The sequence below is a fragment of the Bufo gargarizans genome, chromosome 4 (genome assembly GCF_014858855.1).
Source record: "Bufo gargarizans isolate SCDJY-AF-19 chromosome 4, ASM1485885v1, whole genome shotgun sequence".
NCBI lineage: Eukaryota > Metazoa > Chordata > Amphibia > Anura > Bufonidae > Bufo > Bufo gargarizans.
In genome coordinates this window covers 478,074,484-478,094,828 of record NC_058083.1, presented here as the reverse complement: position 1 = coordinate 478,094,828, position 20,345 = coordinate 478,074,484, and the positions used below count along the sequence as shown (strand labels likewise).

The window sequence follows — 20,345 nt, the reverse complement described above, 5'->3', positions numbered from 1 at the left end:
CGCCCTCCGTTCATTTCTATGGGGCCGCCGAAAATAGCGAAGCGCTGGCTCAGCTATTTCCGTCTGCCCCATAGAGATGAATGGGAGCAAGGGCCGCACGTGCGTGGTGCGCTCCTATTCACTTCTATGGGAGCAGCGCTTGGTGGTGGACGGACCCCAGGAAATCCAGGGTCCTCCAGCCACAGCTCTCCCCGCTCCGTTTTTGTTGTAGGTCCGGGTCCCAGCGGTGGAACCCGCACCTATCAGACAATGGGGGCATATCCTAGCGATATGCCCCCATTGTCTGAGATGGGAATACCCCTACCTCTGGGACCGGGACCTACACAGAGAATGGAGCCCTGAAAGTGGGTCCTCGGGTCCACCCACCACCAAGCGCTCTCCCCATAGATATGAAATGGGGCGCGCAGCGCATGTGCAACCGCCCTCCATTCATTTTTATGGGGCCACCGGAAATAGACCGCTGGCTCGGGTATTTCCGTTGACCCCAAAGAAATGAATAGGAGCAGTGGCCGCACAAGCGTGGTGCGCTCCCATTCACTTCTATGGGGAGAGCGCTTGGTGGTGGCCGGACCTGGGGAAACCCAGCTATAGGAACATTGGACAGAGGGGTTCACCTTGGAAGTTCAATGTTCCAGCACCTGATTATTTCGATTATCTTACAGATCTGTACACCACTCTTGCCTGTCCTGCTCCTACGATCTGTGATCAGGGACTACATTTCAGCAGCTCATAACATGCAGTACTTTATGTAGAGCTGGTGGGAATACAGCATTATGCATATTCATTAAGTTGTAGCTACAAAATATTAAAAGGGGTAGTCCGGGATTAGAAAAACATGGCTGCTTTATTCCAAAAACAGCGCCACACCTGTCCACGGGTGGTGCCTGGTATTACAGCTCAGCTCTACTGAAGTGAATAGGGCTGGACTGTGATCTCACACACCACCTGTGGACAGAGGTGGGACCTGTTTTTGGAAGAAAGCAGCCATGTTTTTCTATTCCTGACCTGGACAGCCACCTTTAAATGTTACCTACCTGAACAAATGTTAAGAACTTTATGTCCTTCTTCTGCCGGGACTTTATCATCTCCAAGGCGAAGGGTTGATTGCTACAAAAAGTGGCTACTGCTTGCTTTAGTTTTTCCTCCTCGGGTCCACAAAACTATAGAGAGGGACATTTACAATTAGACATTTTGTCAGGGAAACAAGTCAGGCTGTAAAGACTCCACCATCATTACCGGGGTGGAGAACTTACCCAGCTTAAAACGTCATCGCCGATCTGTTTAATGACAGAGTTCTCATAACGTTTTTTGACGGCTTTCATCTGCTCCTTAAGCCCAACTGAAAAATGATAGAAAGACAATAGGCAAGACATCAACTAAAATAAGAAACCAACATTTCAACAGCAGGAACTTTTTATATCCTTGTGGATTTTATAACCTCTACTTCTAGCCACAAGGAGCTCCACTGATTACTTACCAATAGGTCAAGGTCAAGTGTGGATCACCAAGATGGCTGCTCCTTGAGGGTTGCCCCAACTCGGACATTGGGGACATATTGCTAGGATATGCCCCCAAAGTCTGATGGGTGCTGTTCCCCCCCCCCCCGGGACCTGCACCTATACTTAGGACGAAGCCCACAGAGTGCCGGATGGTGCACAGTGCATGCGTGGCTGCCCTCCCATTCATTCTCATGACAGCTCTGAAAATAGCCGACTATTACCATCAGCCCCTAGAAGTGAATGGAGCGGTGGCCACACTTGTTCAGTGCGCTTCCCATTCATTTCAATTGGGCTTCCGAAAATAGCTGAGCGGCTATTTTCAGAGCTTCTATAGGAATAAATGGAGGGCGGTCACGCATCCGCACTTTGCGGGCTCCAGTCTATCACACGTTGGGGGCATATCCTAGCAATATGCCCCCAATGTCCGAGATGGGACAACCCCTTTAATGTCACACCTAGCCACGCGTTGCTGACTTTTGCACACTAAATCCACTACAAAATCTACAGATGTTAAAGGTGAAACGTGCAGTTAAAATCTGAACGGACAAGTTAAGGACCTAAGAACCCAAAGCATTCCGTCATTCTGCACAGATTTTATTTTTCTGCAACATGAGGATGGGATTTTTAAAACTCCATGTACACATACTGCACTATGCAAAGCCATGGATTATCGGCATCATGTGAATTCGGTTATCAGAGCTCCAGGGATACTAATAAACCCAATTCTCCTCAAGGAAACTCTTAAAGGGTTTCCATGGCCAAGGTAGGACTAAGCACTGGCCTGGGAAGGTGGAGTTACTGAAACAACTGAGTGGCTGGCGCTCTGCTGAGAGTGACGCAGATAGCATAGCACATCAGGCAACTTCAGCCACTAAAGTTGGCACTAGGTCCCATCTCGTCGTGGAAATGGGGAGATGGGACATCACCTTTAAGTGTTGGGTGTGTAACAGAAATGAACTCTGTAATATCCAGTAATAAAAATAAAAAAAACATCTAGGTAGTAGCATTAAAGAGTCCCTGCCAGCATGATCAACATTATTAAACCGGTCTGGCAGGGCTCAACATGCTGATTAAAACGATACCTTTCTTTTGTCTGTATGTTAAACAGCTGCAAAGAAATCTGCGTTTTAATTCATATGCAAATGAGTCAAGCAGAGCACCAGGGGGCAGGACTGAATCCTCAGAGCACTGCTTTTGTATCACCCCTATGCTCTGCACACTGCCCGCTCCCCTTGATTGACAGGGCTAAACATCAGCATGGCCAGAGCTGTGTCTTAGGCCTCATGCACACAACAGTATTTTTTTCCGTTCCGCAAAAACGGGGTTCGGTTGTTTCGTGATCAGTGTCCGTTTTTGTTTCCGTGTGGCTTCCTTTATTTTTGGAGGATCTCCAGACATGAAGGAAAGTAAAAAAAAAATCTAAGTCAAGTTTGCCATGCAAATGATAGGGAAAAAAACGGATGCGGATGACAATCTTGTGTGCCTCTGTGTTTTTTCACGGACCCATTGACTTGAATGGGTCCGCGAACCTTTGTCCGTGAAAAAAATAGGACAGGTCCAATTTTTTTCACGGACTGGAAACACGGATCACGGACGACAAACGGTGCATTAGCAGAGTTTTCCACGGACCCATTGAAAGTCAATGGGTCCACAGAAAATCACGGACGACGGAACAACGGACACAACGGTCGTGTGCATGAGGCCTTAGCATGTACATATCATATACACCAATTACTATAGCCTTACCATATTGAGAATAGAGGTTTTCTAGACTTAGAAAGCTAATACATATTACTGGTTTATTCACAGTTTAGTGCTCTCATTAAGAGAAACAAAATAAGAGTATTGCAGGTTTGATACCTTTTAATGGCTAACAAAAATAGAAGTAATGATGTTACATAGCGAGATTTCGAGACATCACCAGTCACTTCATCAGGCGTACTAAAAGAATATATGAAGAAGAAGCAATATATATACAATAAGAACAGAGAGATGGGGAAATGAATGGACATTTGAAAGACAACAGAACAGAATATCAAAGATCTTGAGAATGAGTCCTTAATTATCTTACAGATAAAGGGTGTGAAAGTTTTATGGTCTCTAGAGTGAGGTTATCTCAGAGACCTGCTGCCCCGACTAGGTCTATAGAAGACTCTTTAGATCTTGTAGGGAGTCATAAATCCCGGATAAATAGGTCTCTGGAAGGCCAGCCAGAGAGCGGCTGAACATCCGGCTGGGCAGAAGAACGGTCCAGGGAATATAAGTCACGGCTTAGGAGAACGCAGAAGATACAGGAGAGAGAGACCTAGCCTGGATTCCGAAGACTTCTGAGGAAGTGATATACAGTCGTGGCGAAAAGTTTTGAGAATGACACAAATATTAGTTTTCACAAAGTTTGCTGCTAAACTGCTTTTAGATCTTTGCTTCAGTTGTTTCTGTGATGTAGTGAAATATAATTACACGCACTTCATACATTTCAAAGGTATTTATCGACAATTACATGACATTTATGCAAAGAGTCAGTATTTGCAGTGTTGGCCCTTCTTTTTCAGGACCTCTGCAATTCGACTGGGCATGCTCTCAATCAACTTCTGGGCCAATTACTGACTGATGGCAACCCATTATTTCATAATCACTTCTTGGAGTTTGTCAGAATTAGTGGGTTTTTGTTTGTCCACCTGCCTCTTGAGGATTGACCACAAGTTCTCAATGGGATTAAGATCTGGGGAGTTTCCAGGCCATGGACCCAAAATGTCAACGTTTTGGTCCCCGAGCCACTTAGTTATCACTTTTGCCTTATGGCACGGTGCTCCATCGTGCTGGAAAATGCATTGTTCTTCACCAAACTGTTGTTGGATTGTTGGAAGAAGTTGCTGTTGGAGGGTGTTTTGGTACCATTCTTTATTCATGGCTGTGTTTTTGGGCATAAATGTGATTGAGCCCACTCCCTTGGTCTCAGGATGCTTTACTGTTGGCACGACACAGGACTGATGGTAGCGCTCACCTTTTCTTCTCCGGACAAGCCTTTTTCCTGATGCCCCAAACAATCGGAAAGAGGCTTCATCGGAGAATATGACTTTGCCCCAGTCCTCAGCAGTCCATTCACCATATTTTCTGCAGAAGATCAATCTGTCCCTGATGTTTTTTTTGGAGAGAAGTGGCTTCTTTGCTGCCCTTCTTAACACCAGGCCATCTTCCAAAAGTCTTCGCCTCACTGTGCGTGCAGATGCGCTCACACCTGCCTGCTGCCATTCCTGAGCAAGCTCTGCACTGGTGGCACTCCGATCCCGCAGCTGAATCCTCTTTAGGAGACGATCCTGGCACTTGCTGGACTTTCTTGGACGCCCTGAAGCCTTCTTAACAAGAATTGAACCTCTTTCCTTGAAGTTCATGATGATCCTATAAATTGTTGATTGAGGTGCAATCTTAGTAGCCACAATATCCTTGCCTGTGAAGCCATTTATATGCAACGCAATGATGGCTGCACGAGTTTCTTTGCAGGTCACCATAGTCAACAATGGAAGAACAATGATTTCAAGCATCACCCTCCTTTTAACAGGTCAAGTCTGCAATTTTAACCCAATCAGCCTGACAATGATCTCCAGCCTTGTGCTCGTCAACATTCTCACCTGAGTTAACAAGATGATTACTGAAATGATCTCAGCAGGTCCTTTAATGACAGCAATGAAATGCAGTGGAAAGGCTTTTTTGGGATTAAGTTAATTTTCATGGCAAAGAAGGACTATGCAAGTCATCTGATCACTCTTCATAACATTCTGGAGTATACGCAAATTGCTATTATAAAAACTTAAGCAGCAACTTTTCCAATTTCCAATATTTATGTAATTCTCAAAACTTTTGGCCACGACTGTACATGGGTCAGAACCCCACAAAAAAAAAAAAAAAAAACACGCTAGAGACATCAACAGACACAACATGGTGTGAGAAGAAAAAAAGGGAACCACTCAGTGGAAAACTGATTGGAAGAAGACGAACTAAAAATGGTGTCTGGATATCAAGGGACAGAGAAGTGCAGATGTGACAAAAATTTGGCCCCCCACGGGGGATGAAGTAGGGGTGCCAGAAGGCATGGCCCAAAATCCATAACAGGCTGCCAGAAGAGAAAACCACTCCAGTGGGACCATGACGAACAAGGCAGGGCTAGGGAACCTGGATGACAGGCATGAAAATGGCCCACAAGAAAAAGTTCTTGAGGGAGTGAAGGAAGTCAATGGGAACAAGGCAGTGAAACTAACCCAAACCAAGTCCTTACTACAACCACAGCCCCCTTTCCCTACCCTGCCACAAGATATAGAGCCTACAATCAAAGATATATTTCTGGCAGTATAAAACTGCAGCTCTGCATTAATGACCCTAAATACATCTATGGGGTCCCTTCAAAAGAGTGTCTCTTTTATCCAACAAGATATAAAGAAAGGTAATGAACGTGTTGCTGGGGTGGAAAAAAGAGTGGGCCTTTTGGAAGATGAAGTACCCCTTTGTAAAGCGGGACCTGGCCAAAGTAATTCACAATATCCCCCTTCTTATAACTAAAACGGAAGACTTGGAAAATAGATCACGCCGCAATCTCCGCTTGGTGGGAGTGCCGCAAAAGGCGGAAGGGGTTAATGCTGCATAGTTCTTTGAACTGTGGTTTAAAGATAAACTTGGGCTAAACTCCTTGTCTCCATTATTTGCAATAGAAATGGCGCACAGGGTGCCATTCCATCCGCCACCACCGGGGGCGCCCCCCCCCCCCCCAGGACAATCCTGCACTTTCAAGATCGGGACACTATTCTCCGCAAAGCAAGAGATTATGTGAGTCTACTTATCAATGGTAATAGGATATCCATCTTCCCTGACTTCTCGGCAGGGGTCCAAAGACGACGGGTGAAACTTCTAGATGTTAAAAGACGTTTACGAATTAAAAATGTGCAGTACTCTATGCTTTATCCTTCCAAGCTGCGTGTGGTTGCTGGCGGAAATGTCCACTTGTTCACTTTAAGACGCCGCCTGCTGAATGGATCTGCATGAAAGCTCCCTATGTGACCCTACCAGGACTGGCTGACCAAGGGTCCGACTATGTTCACAGTACACATACTGTATATCCTACACATTTCTGTACGCTTCTAAAATATGGCGGGTAAGGCTTAGGTTATAGGCCCCTTTCACACGAGCGAGTTTTCCACGTGGGTGCAATGCGTGACGTCAACGCATAGCATCCGCACTGAATCCTGACCTATTAATTTTAATGGGTCTGTGTACATTAGCGTTTTTTTTCACCCATCAGTTCTGCGTTGTGTGAAAATCACAGCATGTTCTATATTCTGCGTTTTTCACGCAGCCCTGGCCCCATAGAAGTGAATGGGGCTTCAGTGCAAAATGCATTGCATCTGGAAACAAGTGCGGGTGCGATGTGTTTTTCACTGATGGTTGCTAGAAGATGTTGTTTGTAAACCTTTCGTTTTTTATCACACACATGAAAAACGCATCAAAACGCATTGCACCCATGCGGAAAAAAACTGAACAACTGAAAGCAATCGCAGACAAAACTGACTGAACTTGCTTGCAAAATAGTGCAAGTTTCACTGAACGCACCGGGAGCCAATCCGTCACGCTCGTGTAAAATGGGACCTTTCTAAACACTCCCAGAGACTGCTGCATAAGCCGTGGACCTCACACACCTACCCTTCCACCTTCTCTACACACGCCAGAGGGGTCAGTGTCCTAGTTCATAGGGCTCTACCCTTTGACTTATTCATTGTAAATTGATCCCGACGGCAGATAGGTCTGCTTACACTGTTCTTTATATAAAGTGCAATTTTTTCTAATTGCTATGTATATTCCGCCACCACATTCCTGCGATGTGATAAGACAGGCGATGACAGCTGTATTTCAGGGCCCTCCGGTGCCGATACTCATGTTTGAAGACTTTGATAAGTACTTAGACCCTTCTCTAGATAAATTCCATCAGTGCCCCACTCCGGAAGGTACTCCGAAAACCTCATTGGCAAGGCTTTTGCGCGAGTTGGATCTTCATGATCTGTGGAGACTCCGATATCCTGACATACGTGAATATTCTTGTTTCTCAACATCTTATAACTCTCTTTCCAGAATAGACTTGCCTATTGGGTCCCTGGAGGCCTCGTCATATATTTCCTCTATAGAATACCTACCACGTAGTCTGTCAGACCATTCCCCCATCCGTTTAGAGATGCTACTTGTGAAACGAAGGGAGCACAGGGGACCATTTCTTTGCAAACTTAACCCATTCTGGATCCAGCTATTGGAGGAAGGAGATCCTCTTACAGAGCAGATTAATGAGTTCTTTCGCTCTAATTTAGGTTCAGCGGCCATGGAGACAGTCTAGGATACTATGAAAGCTTATGTCCGGGATTTATACATACGAAAACTAAGACTAGAGGACTTTCGGACTCCTTGCAGCGGGAGGTGAAAGACTCTGAGGCTGCTTATATACGGGACCCATCCACGAGGATTGTGGAAGGAGGCACAGGATAAACTTAATGATCATCTGATCCAAACTGCAGACAACAAACGTTTCTTCCCGACACAGAAATATTTTGAAGCAGGTGAAAACGCGGGCAGTTTGCTGGCCAGAGTGGTCCGCTTGCAGGAGGGTCCATCCAGAATAGTGGCCATCAAAACTAGAGAGGGGGCTCATTCTACAGATGATTTGGTTATCCTTAATGAGTTTTATAGATTCTATAAAGAGTTATACACCTCCAAACTGGAAATGGAGATTGGTGATATCAAATCTTATCTAGCCAATATACCTATTCCGGTGATGTCTCTGGAATCGGCCAGATATCTAGATGAGCCTTTAGAGTTGGAGGAACTTAGGGCGGCCCTTGGTTTTCTTCCCAATGAGAAAACCCCGGGTTTTGATGGCTTACCGGCTGAGTTTTTTTTAAAGATATCAGGAAACCCTTCTCCCTCATCTATTAGACACCTTTAATGATGCTTTGCGATCAGGGAAATTGCCGGCATCTATGCGGGAGGCAGTGGTGGTAGTGTTACCAAAACCTGGAAAGGACCCAACTTTGCCCGACTCCTATTGGCCCATCTCCCTTCTGTCGACGGATGTGAAAATACTGGCGAAGGTATTGGCTAATCGTTTGAATAAGGTTATTACCTCCCTCATACATGAAGATCAGTCAGGGTTCATGCCGGACAAAAGTACTTCAATTAATCTTCGGAGACTTTTCCTTAATCTCCAAAGATCGGTGGACACTGGGGGCTGTCGCGCAATAATATCCATAGACGCTGCCAAGGCTTTTGACAGCGTCGAGTGGGAATAGTTGTGGGAGGTTATGGGGTTTGGACAAGGTTTCATGTCATAGGTCAAGCTTCTCTACTGTTCACCAGTAGCCAGAATTAAGTCATCTGCACAATTTCCATTGCACAGGGTTGTCCATTATCCCCTCTGTTGTTTGCTATTGCTATCGAACCCCTGGCCTGCCTCCTACGTGCTTCTCCTGACTGGAAAGGGTTTCCGCTGGGTTCTCAAAAGGAAAGAGTCTCACTATACGCCGATGATATGCTTCTACATACAGGGGACATAGTGCAATCTATTCGCCCAATTATGAGGTACATTATTGAATTTGGAAAACGCTCCGGATTAACAATTAATTGTGACAAATCTGTAAGTCTTCCTCTGGATACCCTTCCATCACAGATGGACTGGACGCAAATCCAGTTACAGGTCACTCACAGATATAAGTATCTGGGTGTGGTGAGAACACCAACAATTACAGAATATGTTAAAGTTAATATGGACCCCCTGATTCATAAATTTACGGGCAAGGTTAAGGCCTGGTGTAAACTCCCCTTGTCAGTTGTTGGTCATTGTAATCAATTAAAATGATACTTATACCTCAACTGCTTTATATACTACATAATTCCCCTGTGTGGATTCCCCAAAGGGTATTCTATAAAATCCAGGGCATCTTCTGCTCCCTGGTGTGGAAAAAGCAACAACCTAGAGTTCTTATGGAGACTCTGCAGAGGGGCAAAGAGGAGGGAGGTCTCTCTCTCCCAAATCCATGGTTATACTTCGTAGCCGCACAAATACAACACCTTAAGGGATGGGGACAACGTTTTGGCTTTGGGCCCTCGGCTAGAATAGCGTAATTTATTATGAAGCAAAAGGCACCTATTGCTATGGCAGAGTTTGGAAAGCCACAGACATGTTCTGGGAATTATCCTACAATTCATCTAATAACGAAAATCTGGTCTACGTTTAAGGATTATATGACAATACGCCTTTGTGGCACAACCTGAAATATTTAGACTAGAAGGTTTTTCCCCGTGGGAAGAAAAGGCTATTCTTTTTCTCCATCAGATTCAGACGGGAGGTGTTCTGAAACCGTTTGCACAATTTGGTCTCCCTCTTACTGTATTCTACCAATTCCTACAGCTGAGACATGCATACCAGGCGCGGTTTAAGGAAGGCATACATTTGTCAGCCTCCCCTCCGACAGTCCAACAGGTGTTGTGTGGCGGCAGCTCTAGGGGACTAATTTCTATGCACTATAGACATCTGTTTGATAAATCAACCTCATCTGGCTGTTTACTGATCAAATATAAGTGGGAACGGGTCGTTGGTATTGTAAAGCAGGAGCAATGGGACGCTGCCCTGGTTTTAACCCCTAGCCTAACACTTAGTGAGGCTCAACGATTATCCCAGCTATACCTAGTACATAGAGTGTATAAAACCCCTGCATTCTTACACAAGATAGGTCTTCGGACGAACTCATGCTGCCCCCGGTGTGGAGAGGAGGGGGCTTCCCTGATGCATATGTTTTGGGAATGTTCTGCGTTAGGGGTCTACTGGAAGGAAGTTTTGCGGATAGTTGCCCAGACGACTCATATAAAGTTGCCGAGAGATCCCAGAGTCTGAGTGTTAGGTCTCGTAGACTTGTTGGGGTGTGATAGCAGAGTGTCTCTAGGTATTCAAAGAATGCTCTTCCAAGCTAGAATATTGATAGCCAAACACTGGATAGAACAGAACCCACCCACTAAACGGGAATATGTAAACCGACTTAACAATATTCTGAGATGTGAAAGAGGAATATATTTGAAAAGAAGATGCCAGGCTAAGTATATGGCTATTTGGCAGGGATGGTTTAAAGCCCCTGGATTGGCGTCCCGGGCTTTAGCAAGAGACTATTTACGGGGTCAACTATCCATACTAGGGAAAATGATGTGAGCCTTGGGGACTCCTGTTACGGCTCCGACCTGTGACCGTGGGCAAACCCGACATTCTGGACTATGCAATCAATTGTGCAGATAGTGTCACACCGTACCTGCCATGCACCGTGATGCAGTACCTTATAATATGTGCTGATGTAGCAGTCTCTCTGCAGGGAATTTGGGGGTCGAATTCCTAAAGTATGTATTACGTGTTTTGGTATTTTATAAAAACCGATATAGCAATAATGACAAAATTTGCAATATTTGTATTACGGTAATACTTATTGCTTTGGATCAATGTACAAGAAATACTTTTTCTTTTTTCTCAATAAGAAATATACTTGATAAAAAAAGAAAGAAACTGGTCTGCCTCCTACGGACACTAAGCTAAAACTGATTAGCTCAGTGTCTGCAGGAGGGGTATAGCTGAGAGGAGGAGCTAACACTTTTTTTGCTTAGTGTCGCCTCCTAGTGGCAGCAGCGACACCCATGGTCTTCTGTGTCCCCCAATAATATGAGCGGGAAATGCAGATATCTCTGCAGCTGTTTAACATACAGACAAAAGAAAGGTATCGTAATCAGCATGATGAGCCCTACAAGGCAGGATGCCTGGTATAATAGTGTTGATCATGCTGACCGATGCCTTTAAAGGGGTTTTCCAGTAAAAAGGATTATTTACCCGCAGATTGGCCAGCCCCTCCCAATCTTGCACAACCCCTCTACGGCTTATGCTGCTCTGAATCGATCTACACATCCTAAAGAAAAGTTGAGCTTGAATCTTACATGCCAGTAGTTTTCCATTTGCCACAAACTTTTCATATAGCAGTGCTGTGTACAATATATTACAACATGGCAGTTAGTACTAACCGTGAAGCTCTAAGATCTCCTCCAGATTGGAAAACACACTACGCGTTTCAGCGGGCGTTAAGAGGCTTTCTCGAATGACTCTTTGGTGGAAGACTTGGTTGAGTACATTAAGTGTGCGGACGTGTGCCGTCTCCGTATAGAACAGCTCTGAGAAAGAGAAGGACAAGCATCACCCATATGAATGACATGACAACTGTTTGTTCCTCAAAGGACATTTTGAGCATAAGCAAAGCCCTACTCTTTAATTGACTGACTGATCAATATTTAAATGGCTCTGTGCCGTTTTCATGCTTTGCAAACACACCAACAATCCTCTGTCTTTCTGAAACACATCTTACTCCAGATAAAACCCATCTGATTCATAAAGGCATGGATGGCGCATGAGTTCCGCTCTACCTATTCCACACATGCGCGAGGAGTTAGTCTCCTGGTACGTAGTGTTATGGACTATTGATACAAAATGGATACTTGCTTGTTGAGCTAAGATGGCGGCCAGGCATTCAGCCTACACCTATAAACTAGAATCTTACTTTGTGTTTTTATCATGTGTTTCTTTGTGGTTTCCGTTCAGCTCAAGCAAGCAGCTACAAAGAAAGAAGTAACGGTTTCACCCAGGAACAAGGGGGGGGGGGGGAGTGAGAAGGAATTTCCTCTGGCCGTCAAGGTTACAGAAAAGTAGAGAGTTCATAGCCAATAGAAAATATATACTTTATCTTTCACCCCCCCTCACTCCCTCCTCTCGTGAAAACTATGTATTGTCTGTTTTTTCAGAAATAAACCAGAGATACTGATTAACTCCATGTAGTGAGTTGTCTGTCTGATCTCTCCGTGCACGTATCTTAATTTGGAGCAGTACATCAACTGAACTGGCAGCTTTGTCAGAACCAGAACAATTTTGGCGCCAATCGTGGGGCTCGAGGATTGGACCCTCTGTTCCCGTACCCCCAGAGACCAGACGAGGAGAGGCGCACTAACGGACACCGGGATCGCAACCCGTGATATGAGGTAGGAAAATTGAGTCATCTTGCCTATAAAGTGTCCCCTGGTGTAGCCTCTTGGTGTTCGTCTGAGGGAGGGGTGCGGAAGCAGTCTGGGACGTCCTCGAGGGCATGAAAGTAAGAACCCCATATGTTTTTTTAAAGTCTTGATGTACTGTGTTGTGCCTATAAGTTGTGAAGACCCTGTTGACAAGTATCACTGACGGAGACACGTAGTTCTCCTGTGTGCCTGTATCGGAGTTCAGCCCGGTGTCTGACTCGAATCTCCATAAAGGGGACGATCACAGATGGGTGGAGAGCGGTTCGCGGTAGCCCAGAGTGTGCTGACCGGGACTCAAAGGTCTTCACGTCCAGTGATTACTCTATACAGGAGGTCTTTAGGCGGCTTCAGTAGGTACGAGAGATAATGGGAAATGAGGAAAGTGTCCCGAAGGATTACTGTTCACCTGAACAGTACGTGGCGGACAGGAGAGGCAAACGTTTCATAAAAGGATTAAGTAAGTTGGAGAAGAGTTAAAGGTGTCTGTAAAGGAGGCATCCTATGTAGTGCTACCTGGCAAGTGTTGTTAAACGAGAAGAGAGGGAAGTTAGAAGATGATGAATTGACAGACATGGTCCGTGTGTGGTTGGACTGTAGTAAAGAATTTGAACAGACCGGGGGGGGAACTAAATTTTGATGAGAAAAGACAGAGATATTTCTGTAAGCCTGGTGTTGCATTGATACATGACTAGCCACCACCCTATAATGGCGCCGGGAAGAAAGCAGGTGGGTGGACCTGCAAAACATGTGGTCAACAGAATCCCTCCTCCCGTGATACGTGCCTTCCCTGTGGGGTTCCCCACCCACAAAACCACACCTTGGTAACTACTCCCCGGCACGTCCCATCACTTCCCGTGTTAGCTACAGCGCCATCTTGTCCCCAGGCAACGCCCATGAACGGACCTTTAATATCATTCGGTCCGGACCCCCCCGTCACTCCTATGTCACCCTTGCCCCTTCCTACTACCTTGTACCCGATGATAAACCCGGACGGTACATTCATGCTACCCCACTCACCTGCCACCCTTACTCCTATAATGGTAGGGGGGCAACCTGATGAAGCAGAACAGGGGGATGCAGACGGTGCTGCAGAATCCACAATGGGCATACAAAATGCACCGGGTAATATGCAAACTCCTTCGCGGGGTACCCCGACAGACTACGGTGATCCGCCAACTTTACCCCTGGCACCACAGTGGACTGTACCCATGACCGTGCGCCCATCACGACGTTCACAAGATCAAATACTGCAGGGTCAGATTACAGAGTTACAAAAGAACTTACAGAAAATTGAGCAGGGAAACCTTGAGACACTGAAAGAAGCCCTAGCACTTAACCGGCCACAGGGACCACCAAAATATGTGTCTTTCACCCCACAACAGTTATTCACCATAGTGAATTTACTGCCTGACCCCGAGACCCATCCCATGCCCTTTTTCAGGAAACTGTCCCAAGTGCATCAAACCTATGGGTGCACATGGTCGGACCTGCAAAGTATAGTGGAAAACAAGACAGGTGAATACTCCACACTGATAATGGATCAAATCCACATCCCTGAATTTAAAGGTGCTAACTTTGACCCCCGGGATCATGAGTCTGGAGAATTCTTTATAGAACAACTACAGAAATGGACAAAAGCTAAAATAGCAGATCATTCCACATTGCAGGACAGCTGCGGGGGATCAGTTGACCCCCACCTTTTTTCTTTTCACAGAAATGTTAGTTTCTGCTGTGATAGTTATGTGTTCTTGCATAGCAAGACCACATATTGTTATCTCACATATATATTATTATTCTTATTATAGCCAAATTTGCCACCCTAACTCCTCCCACAGTTTTTACACTACATAGACAAAAATTTACCAAAACGTGCAGATTGTGCCCGATCGGATTGCTATTACTTTGTGGAGCGATCCCACCCCCGGGGCCCCCGTGGCGGGCCCCGGAAGCCCCCTTTTTTCCCATAGACTTTGACAGGGTAAATTTTCAAATCGCTCCCACTCGCCAGGCTTTGAGGCTAAAGTCACCAAACTTGGGTCACTTAGTCATGGGCTCAACCCGAAAATTTTTGGCACATTTCGGGGACCCCAAAATGTAGGCGGGGCCACACAGAACCAATCAAAATCTCCCCATTGACTATAATGAGACCTTCAAATCGCTACTCCTCCCACATTTTTAGGAGTACAAATTCCAAACTTTGCAGACTTGGTCGGCACCCACCCGAGTACCTTGCTTGTGCTTTGTTACCCGATCCCACCCTCCGGGCCCCTGGGACAGGGCCCCCAAAATCCAAGTTTTTCCCATTGACTTTGACAGGGAAAATTTTCAAATCGCTCCCAGTCGCACAGATTTTAAACTAAAGTCACCAAACTTGGGTCACTTAGTCATGGGGTCAACGCGCAATTTGTTAGCACATTTCGGAGACCCGAAAATTTGGGCGGGGCCACACAGAACCAATCAAATTCTCCCCATTGACTACAATGAGACGTTCAAATTGCTACTCCTCCCACAGATTTAGGAGTATAAATACCGAACTTTGCACTCTTGGTCGGCACATACCCGAGTATCTTGCTTGTGCTTTGTTAACCGATCCCACCCTCCGGGCCCCTGGGGCGGGCCCCCGAAAACCTCTTTTTTTTCTCCCATAGAGTTTTATTGGAAAAATGCAAATGTTTGTCACTCATACAGCTTCGGAGTGAAACTCACCAAACTTGGGTCACTCAGTCATGGGGTCAACCTGGAAATTTCTGTCACATTTTGGGGACATTAAAAAGTGGGCGGAGCTACAAACAACCAATCAGATTTTCCCTATTGACTTCAATGAGAAACTTTTAAATTGCTGTCATTCTCACAGTATTTAAGCCAGAATACCCAAACTTGGCACCGTAGGTCATTGGGTGACTGGATTCAAAAAATAATGAAAAAGTGGGCGGAGTCTACAACGGCCAATCAAATTTCAGCCATTTGTTTAAATGGGAAAAATTCAAACTGCCGCTGCTCTTAGACTGTTAATGGCAGGTTTCCCAAACGTGGTACAGTTGGACAATTTAGGATTAGGATTAAAATTTAGAAAAGTGGGCGGGGCCAAAAACAACCAATCAGATTTCTTTCATTGATTTCAATATGGAAAAAAAAAAAATTCAGAAAATTGAAAAATGCTGCCATGATTGATGTCAGGGGCTTCAAATCTCTGAAATCAGGTGATAGATTAATTTGGATTCAAAAATTTTAAAAGTGGGCGGAGCCAACAACAACAAATCAGATTTTCCCTATTGTCTTCAATGAGAAAATTTTAAATTGCTGCCATTTCAACATTGTTAATGGCAGGGTTGTTAAACTTAATATATTCGGTTAATAGGTGACTAGAATTCAAATGTTTTAAAGTGGGCGGGGTCTACAACGGCCAATCAAATTTCAGCTATATGTTTTAATGGGAAAATTTAAAACTGCCGCTGCTCTTAGACTGTTAATGGCAGGATCCCCAAACTTGGTACAGTTGGACAATTTAGGATTAGGATTAAAATTCAGAAAAGTGGGCGGGGCCAAAAACAACCAATCAGATTTTCCCTATTGACTTCAATAAGAAACCTTTAAACAGCTGTCATTCTCACAGCACCCAAACTCGGCAAGGTGGGTCAGTGTGAGACAAAGGTCAAAATTTATAAAAGTGGGCGGAGTCTACACTCCACCCAGTTACTCCGCCCACTCCAGTTGTAAGCTACTGGTGGAGGCAAGAACACATCACACAATTTCCCCAGAAATTGTACCTTTTCTAGTTTAAGCTCCTCTTTCTGATAAGAAACTGTCTCGCTTCTTGGTCTTTGTGGTTTTCACTCAAATTATGTGACACCCACAGCTGCCGGATGTCTGACAATAAAATTCTGCACTGATTCATATGAGCAAGGGGATTCGCTGCAAACCATTTTGCACCTCATCCCCAATACTCTCTGGGCCAGAGGACCCCAGGATATTGGATACCTCAGTGTCCCACCAGTCACTGTGACCCTGAAGGACCCCAAAGTCCTACCATACAAAGAGACTGGACCCAGTAGCCAGAGAAGCCCCTTCCTGTGTCAGAGCTATCCATGCTGCCAGCTCTCTTCTAAACGTCACATCTGACGTTGTGCTGGGTCATCCCCTCACTATTCTGGCTCCCCATGACATTTCTGCCATCCTCCAGCAGACTCAACCTAAACACCTCACTGCACAGCGCCACCTCCGGCTTCCGTGTAGTTTGCTTCTGCCAGATAATGTCACCATTCAGAGGTGCCACATCCTCAATCCTGCTGCACTCCTTCCTCTTCCAAGGGGGGAGTATACTGGAGAATCTGAAGATTTTATTGATCTACAGGCACACTCGAGCTGACACCTCTGAGGCCAGAGGAAAAGCCCTAGCTGATCAAGCAGCATAGGAAGCAGCAGTGAAAGAGGAAAGAGTCCAGTCAGACCAGATTATGATAACACAGGAAGACCTGGAACAAGAAGAAATCACATGGGACCTCCTGAAACAAATACAGAAACAGGCCACGCCACAAGAAAAATTGGATTGGCTAAAAGAGTCAGCCCAAGAAGAGAAAGAATCTGGACTGTGGACCCAAGGAAAGAGAGCATCTCTGCCCAAAGCTCTCTATCCTCTGATAGCTTCAATAGCTCATGGGCCCACCCATCAATCTAAGACCATCATGAAAGAACTAATAGACAATGGCCCCAGGGATAACCCCTGTCCTGGTGAGGCATACTCAGTCTTGCCTCATCTGTGCGCAGTGCAACCCGGGAAGACCTGAGCCTACACCAACCAAATGTCTCCCCAAAGCCCAGTACCCGTTCCAACGGATTCAAATTGACCACATCCAGATGCCAATGTGCCAAGGGTTTTAATATGTGCTAGTAGTGGTAGACTTGTTCTCTGGGTGGCCAGAAGCCTACCCCGTCCGAAACCAGACAGCAACCACTACTGCAAAAAAACTGATGCAGGAGCTTGTCTGTAGGTTCGGAGTACCTGAGGTCATTGAGAGTGATCAGGGCCCAGCATTCACTGCTAGATTAACCCAAGAAGTCTGGAAGATGGTAGGGTCACACTTAGCCTATCACACACCCTACAGACCCCAAAGCGGCGACAAAGTCAAACGACTGAACGGGGTACTGAAGTCCAAGATGCTGAAAATGACTGGGGAGGCAGGGCTCAGTTAGGTACAATGCCTGCCAATAGCACTATTTTCAGTTAGACACACCCCTAGGCCTCCACACCAAATTTTGTTTAGGACACGGCCTAGGATGGGACAGTACTTCCCACAGCAATTGCAAATGCATTATGAATCTGTTGCTAAATATGTGATTGCCCTGAGTAAACAATTGTCTAACATATGTGCACAAGTTTTCTCTTCCATTCCAGATCCTGACTCCCTAGAGGGAATACACAATCTCAAACCTGGAGAGTGGGTGGTGGTAAAGAAACACGTCAGAAACACCCTCGAACCACGATACGAGGGGCCGTACCAGGTGTTGCTGACTACCCCGACCTCTGTGAAACTCGAAGGGAGGCCTACCTGGATCCACGCCTCACATTGTAAAAGAGTAAAGGCTGTCCCGACGACCCTGGAACAATAAGCCATGAGGATTCACATACTGATCATGACTTTGACTGTAGGCATATCAGCAGTGTTCACACCACTGGGTGATGAATGGGACAATTCACTGACACGGCACCATCAAATTCTAGTCATGGGGTTGAGACACTCAGAGATTGTTGGATCTGTACCCACAGTCCCATGAATTCAACCAGTATGCCTTATTTTGCAATACCCGTGGACCTTTCTGAACTGATTGACCTGTCTAATTCTACCATCTTTCTCACTAGTATACACCAAGTTAAATCCAGTACAAACAAGGACAGGGAAGTAGCCTTACCTGTTGCAGGGTGGGCAGATGCCCCATGGCTCATGATAAACAGATCAGGACCCTCGGTAGATTATAGCTCCACTCCTTGGCAAGAGGGACACTGGGCTAATGTCACATGTTTTCCTAGCTGGACACACTGTTATTGTCTCCAAGTACAAACCAAAGGTATGACATTTAGTCCACACATACACTCAGGTTGCAATGATTCAAAAACAGACAGCCACGTGCAGTGTATTGGTGTAAATGCTGAGAACGGAAAGGATCTGCCCTTTAACCACCGTACCGTACAGGATCTCCGGACAGGTATATTAGCTAACGACACCGAAAGTCAGTCAAAAGGATAGGAGTTGACGAAAGGGATACAATTAGCCAAACTAATTACCCGATTATTCAATGGCACAGCAGTAGAAGTTCCAGAAGACATATACTTAGTTTGTGGACACAAAGCATACAAATGGTTATCTGAGAATGTCACAGGACTGTGCACCATCGCCAAGCTTACTCCTGCCACCTTTAGAGTACCACACTCTGAAATTGGCATAAATGCAGTACCTAAACACACCTTGTATCGTAGGGCCAAAGATAACACACCCAGACCAAATGGCAAGCCACATGTAGTAGAGATGAGCATTACCAACAAAATTGCTAGTTCCATCTTCATATATCCCATGATAGCGCAGATGTGGGATCATCTGGTAGTAGCAACAGACTACCTGGATGACCAAATATGGGAAGTGATGAGACTTATGAATACCTCAAACATTGTGCAAAACCAGTTAATCATTGTCACCAACCAACACACATTAGTTCTAGATTATGTCACAGCTAAAGATGGAGGTATGTGCCAGATTGTGGGACCCTCTTGTTGCCATTACATAGACCCGCAGGGTAATTTGCAAGTTAAGGTGGGTATAGAGAAAATGGCGGATTTAAGAGATAAATGGCTGGATGCACATAAAGCTGATAAAGATACATGGTGGTCTGATACCTTCTCTTCCCTTAACCCCAATAACTGGTTCAAAGGTATTGGGGGTTGGCTCATGGGAATTGTCCAGGTAATATTGCAGGTAGCCCTAATAATATTGGTGATATATGTAGTGATTAAGCTCGTTCTTATTTGTGTGACCCGCTTTTCAAAAAGAATGAAGAAAACTGATGAACGACCTATTATGCTCCTCTACGATGAGGAAGGACAGAAGGAAACATCGTTCAACACAGCTCCCCCTCCTCACAATGATGCCTGGCTGAGATAGGGTGAGATGAATCTCAGGGTATTACCACAAGTCCGAGCAACCGGGAGCCTACCTATAAGGGGTAGGTTGTCGCCACTGCGGGTGAAGAGGATACGAATGGTATGCCCAGGGGATTCGCTAGGCGAAGGGAAAGTCTACAATCAAGTCTCCAAGGGGGGACTGTTATGGACTATTGATACAAAATGGATACTTGCTTGTTGAGCTAAGATGGCGGCCAGGCATTCAGCCTACACCTATAAACTAGAATCTTACTTTGTGTTTTTATCATGTGTTTCTTTGTGGTTTCCGTTCAGCTCAAGCAAGCAGCTACAAAGAAAGAAGTAACGGTTTCACCCAGGAACAAGGGGGGGGAGTGAGAAGGAATTTCCTCTGGCCGTCAAGGTTACAGAAAAGTAGAGAGTTCATAGCCAATAGAAAATATATACTTTATCTTTCACCCCCCCTCACTCCCTCCTCTCGTGAAAACTATGTATTGTCTGTTTTTTCAGAAATAAACCAGAGATACTGATTAACTCCATGTAGTGAGTTGTCTGTCTGATCTCTCCGTGCACGTATCTTAATTTGGAGCAGTACATCA

At 45.4% G+C, this 20,345-nt stretch overlaps 1 protein-coding gene across 2 annotated transcripts in view; it reads right to left on the bottom strand.

Annotated features, from left to right (window-relative positions):
- ARHGEF12 (Rho guanine nucleotide exchange factor 12) overlaps nucleotides 1–20,345 on the bottom strand; it is a 216,996-nt gene that overhangs the window by 61,935 nt on the left and 134,716 nt on the right. For both annotated transcript variants that reach the window (XM_044292558.1, XM_044292557.1), the window contains exons 26-28: nucleotides 11,580–11,726; nucleotides 1,254–1,339; nucleotides 1,035–1,160 (exon numbers count right to left, since the gene is read on the bottom strand). In XM_044292558.1, coding sequence (XP_044148493.1) covers nucleotides 1,035–1,160; nucleotides 1,254–1,339; nucleotides 11,580–11,726 — 359 coding nt within the window. The remainder of the gene's footprint in view (nucleotides 1–1,034; nucleotides 1,161–1,253; nucleotides 1,340–11,579; nucleotides 11,727–20,345) is intronic.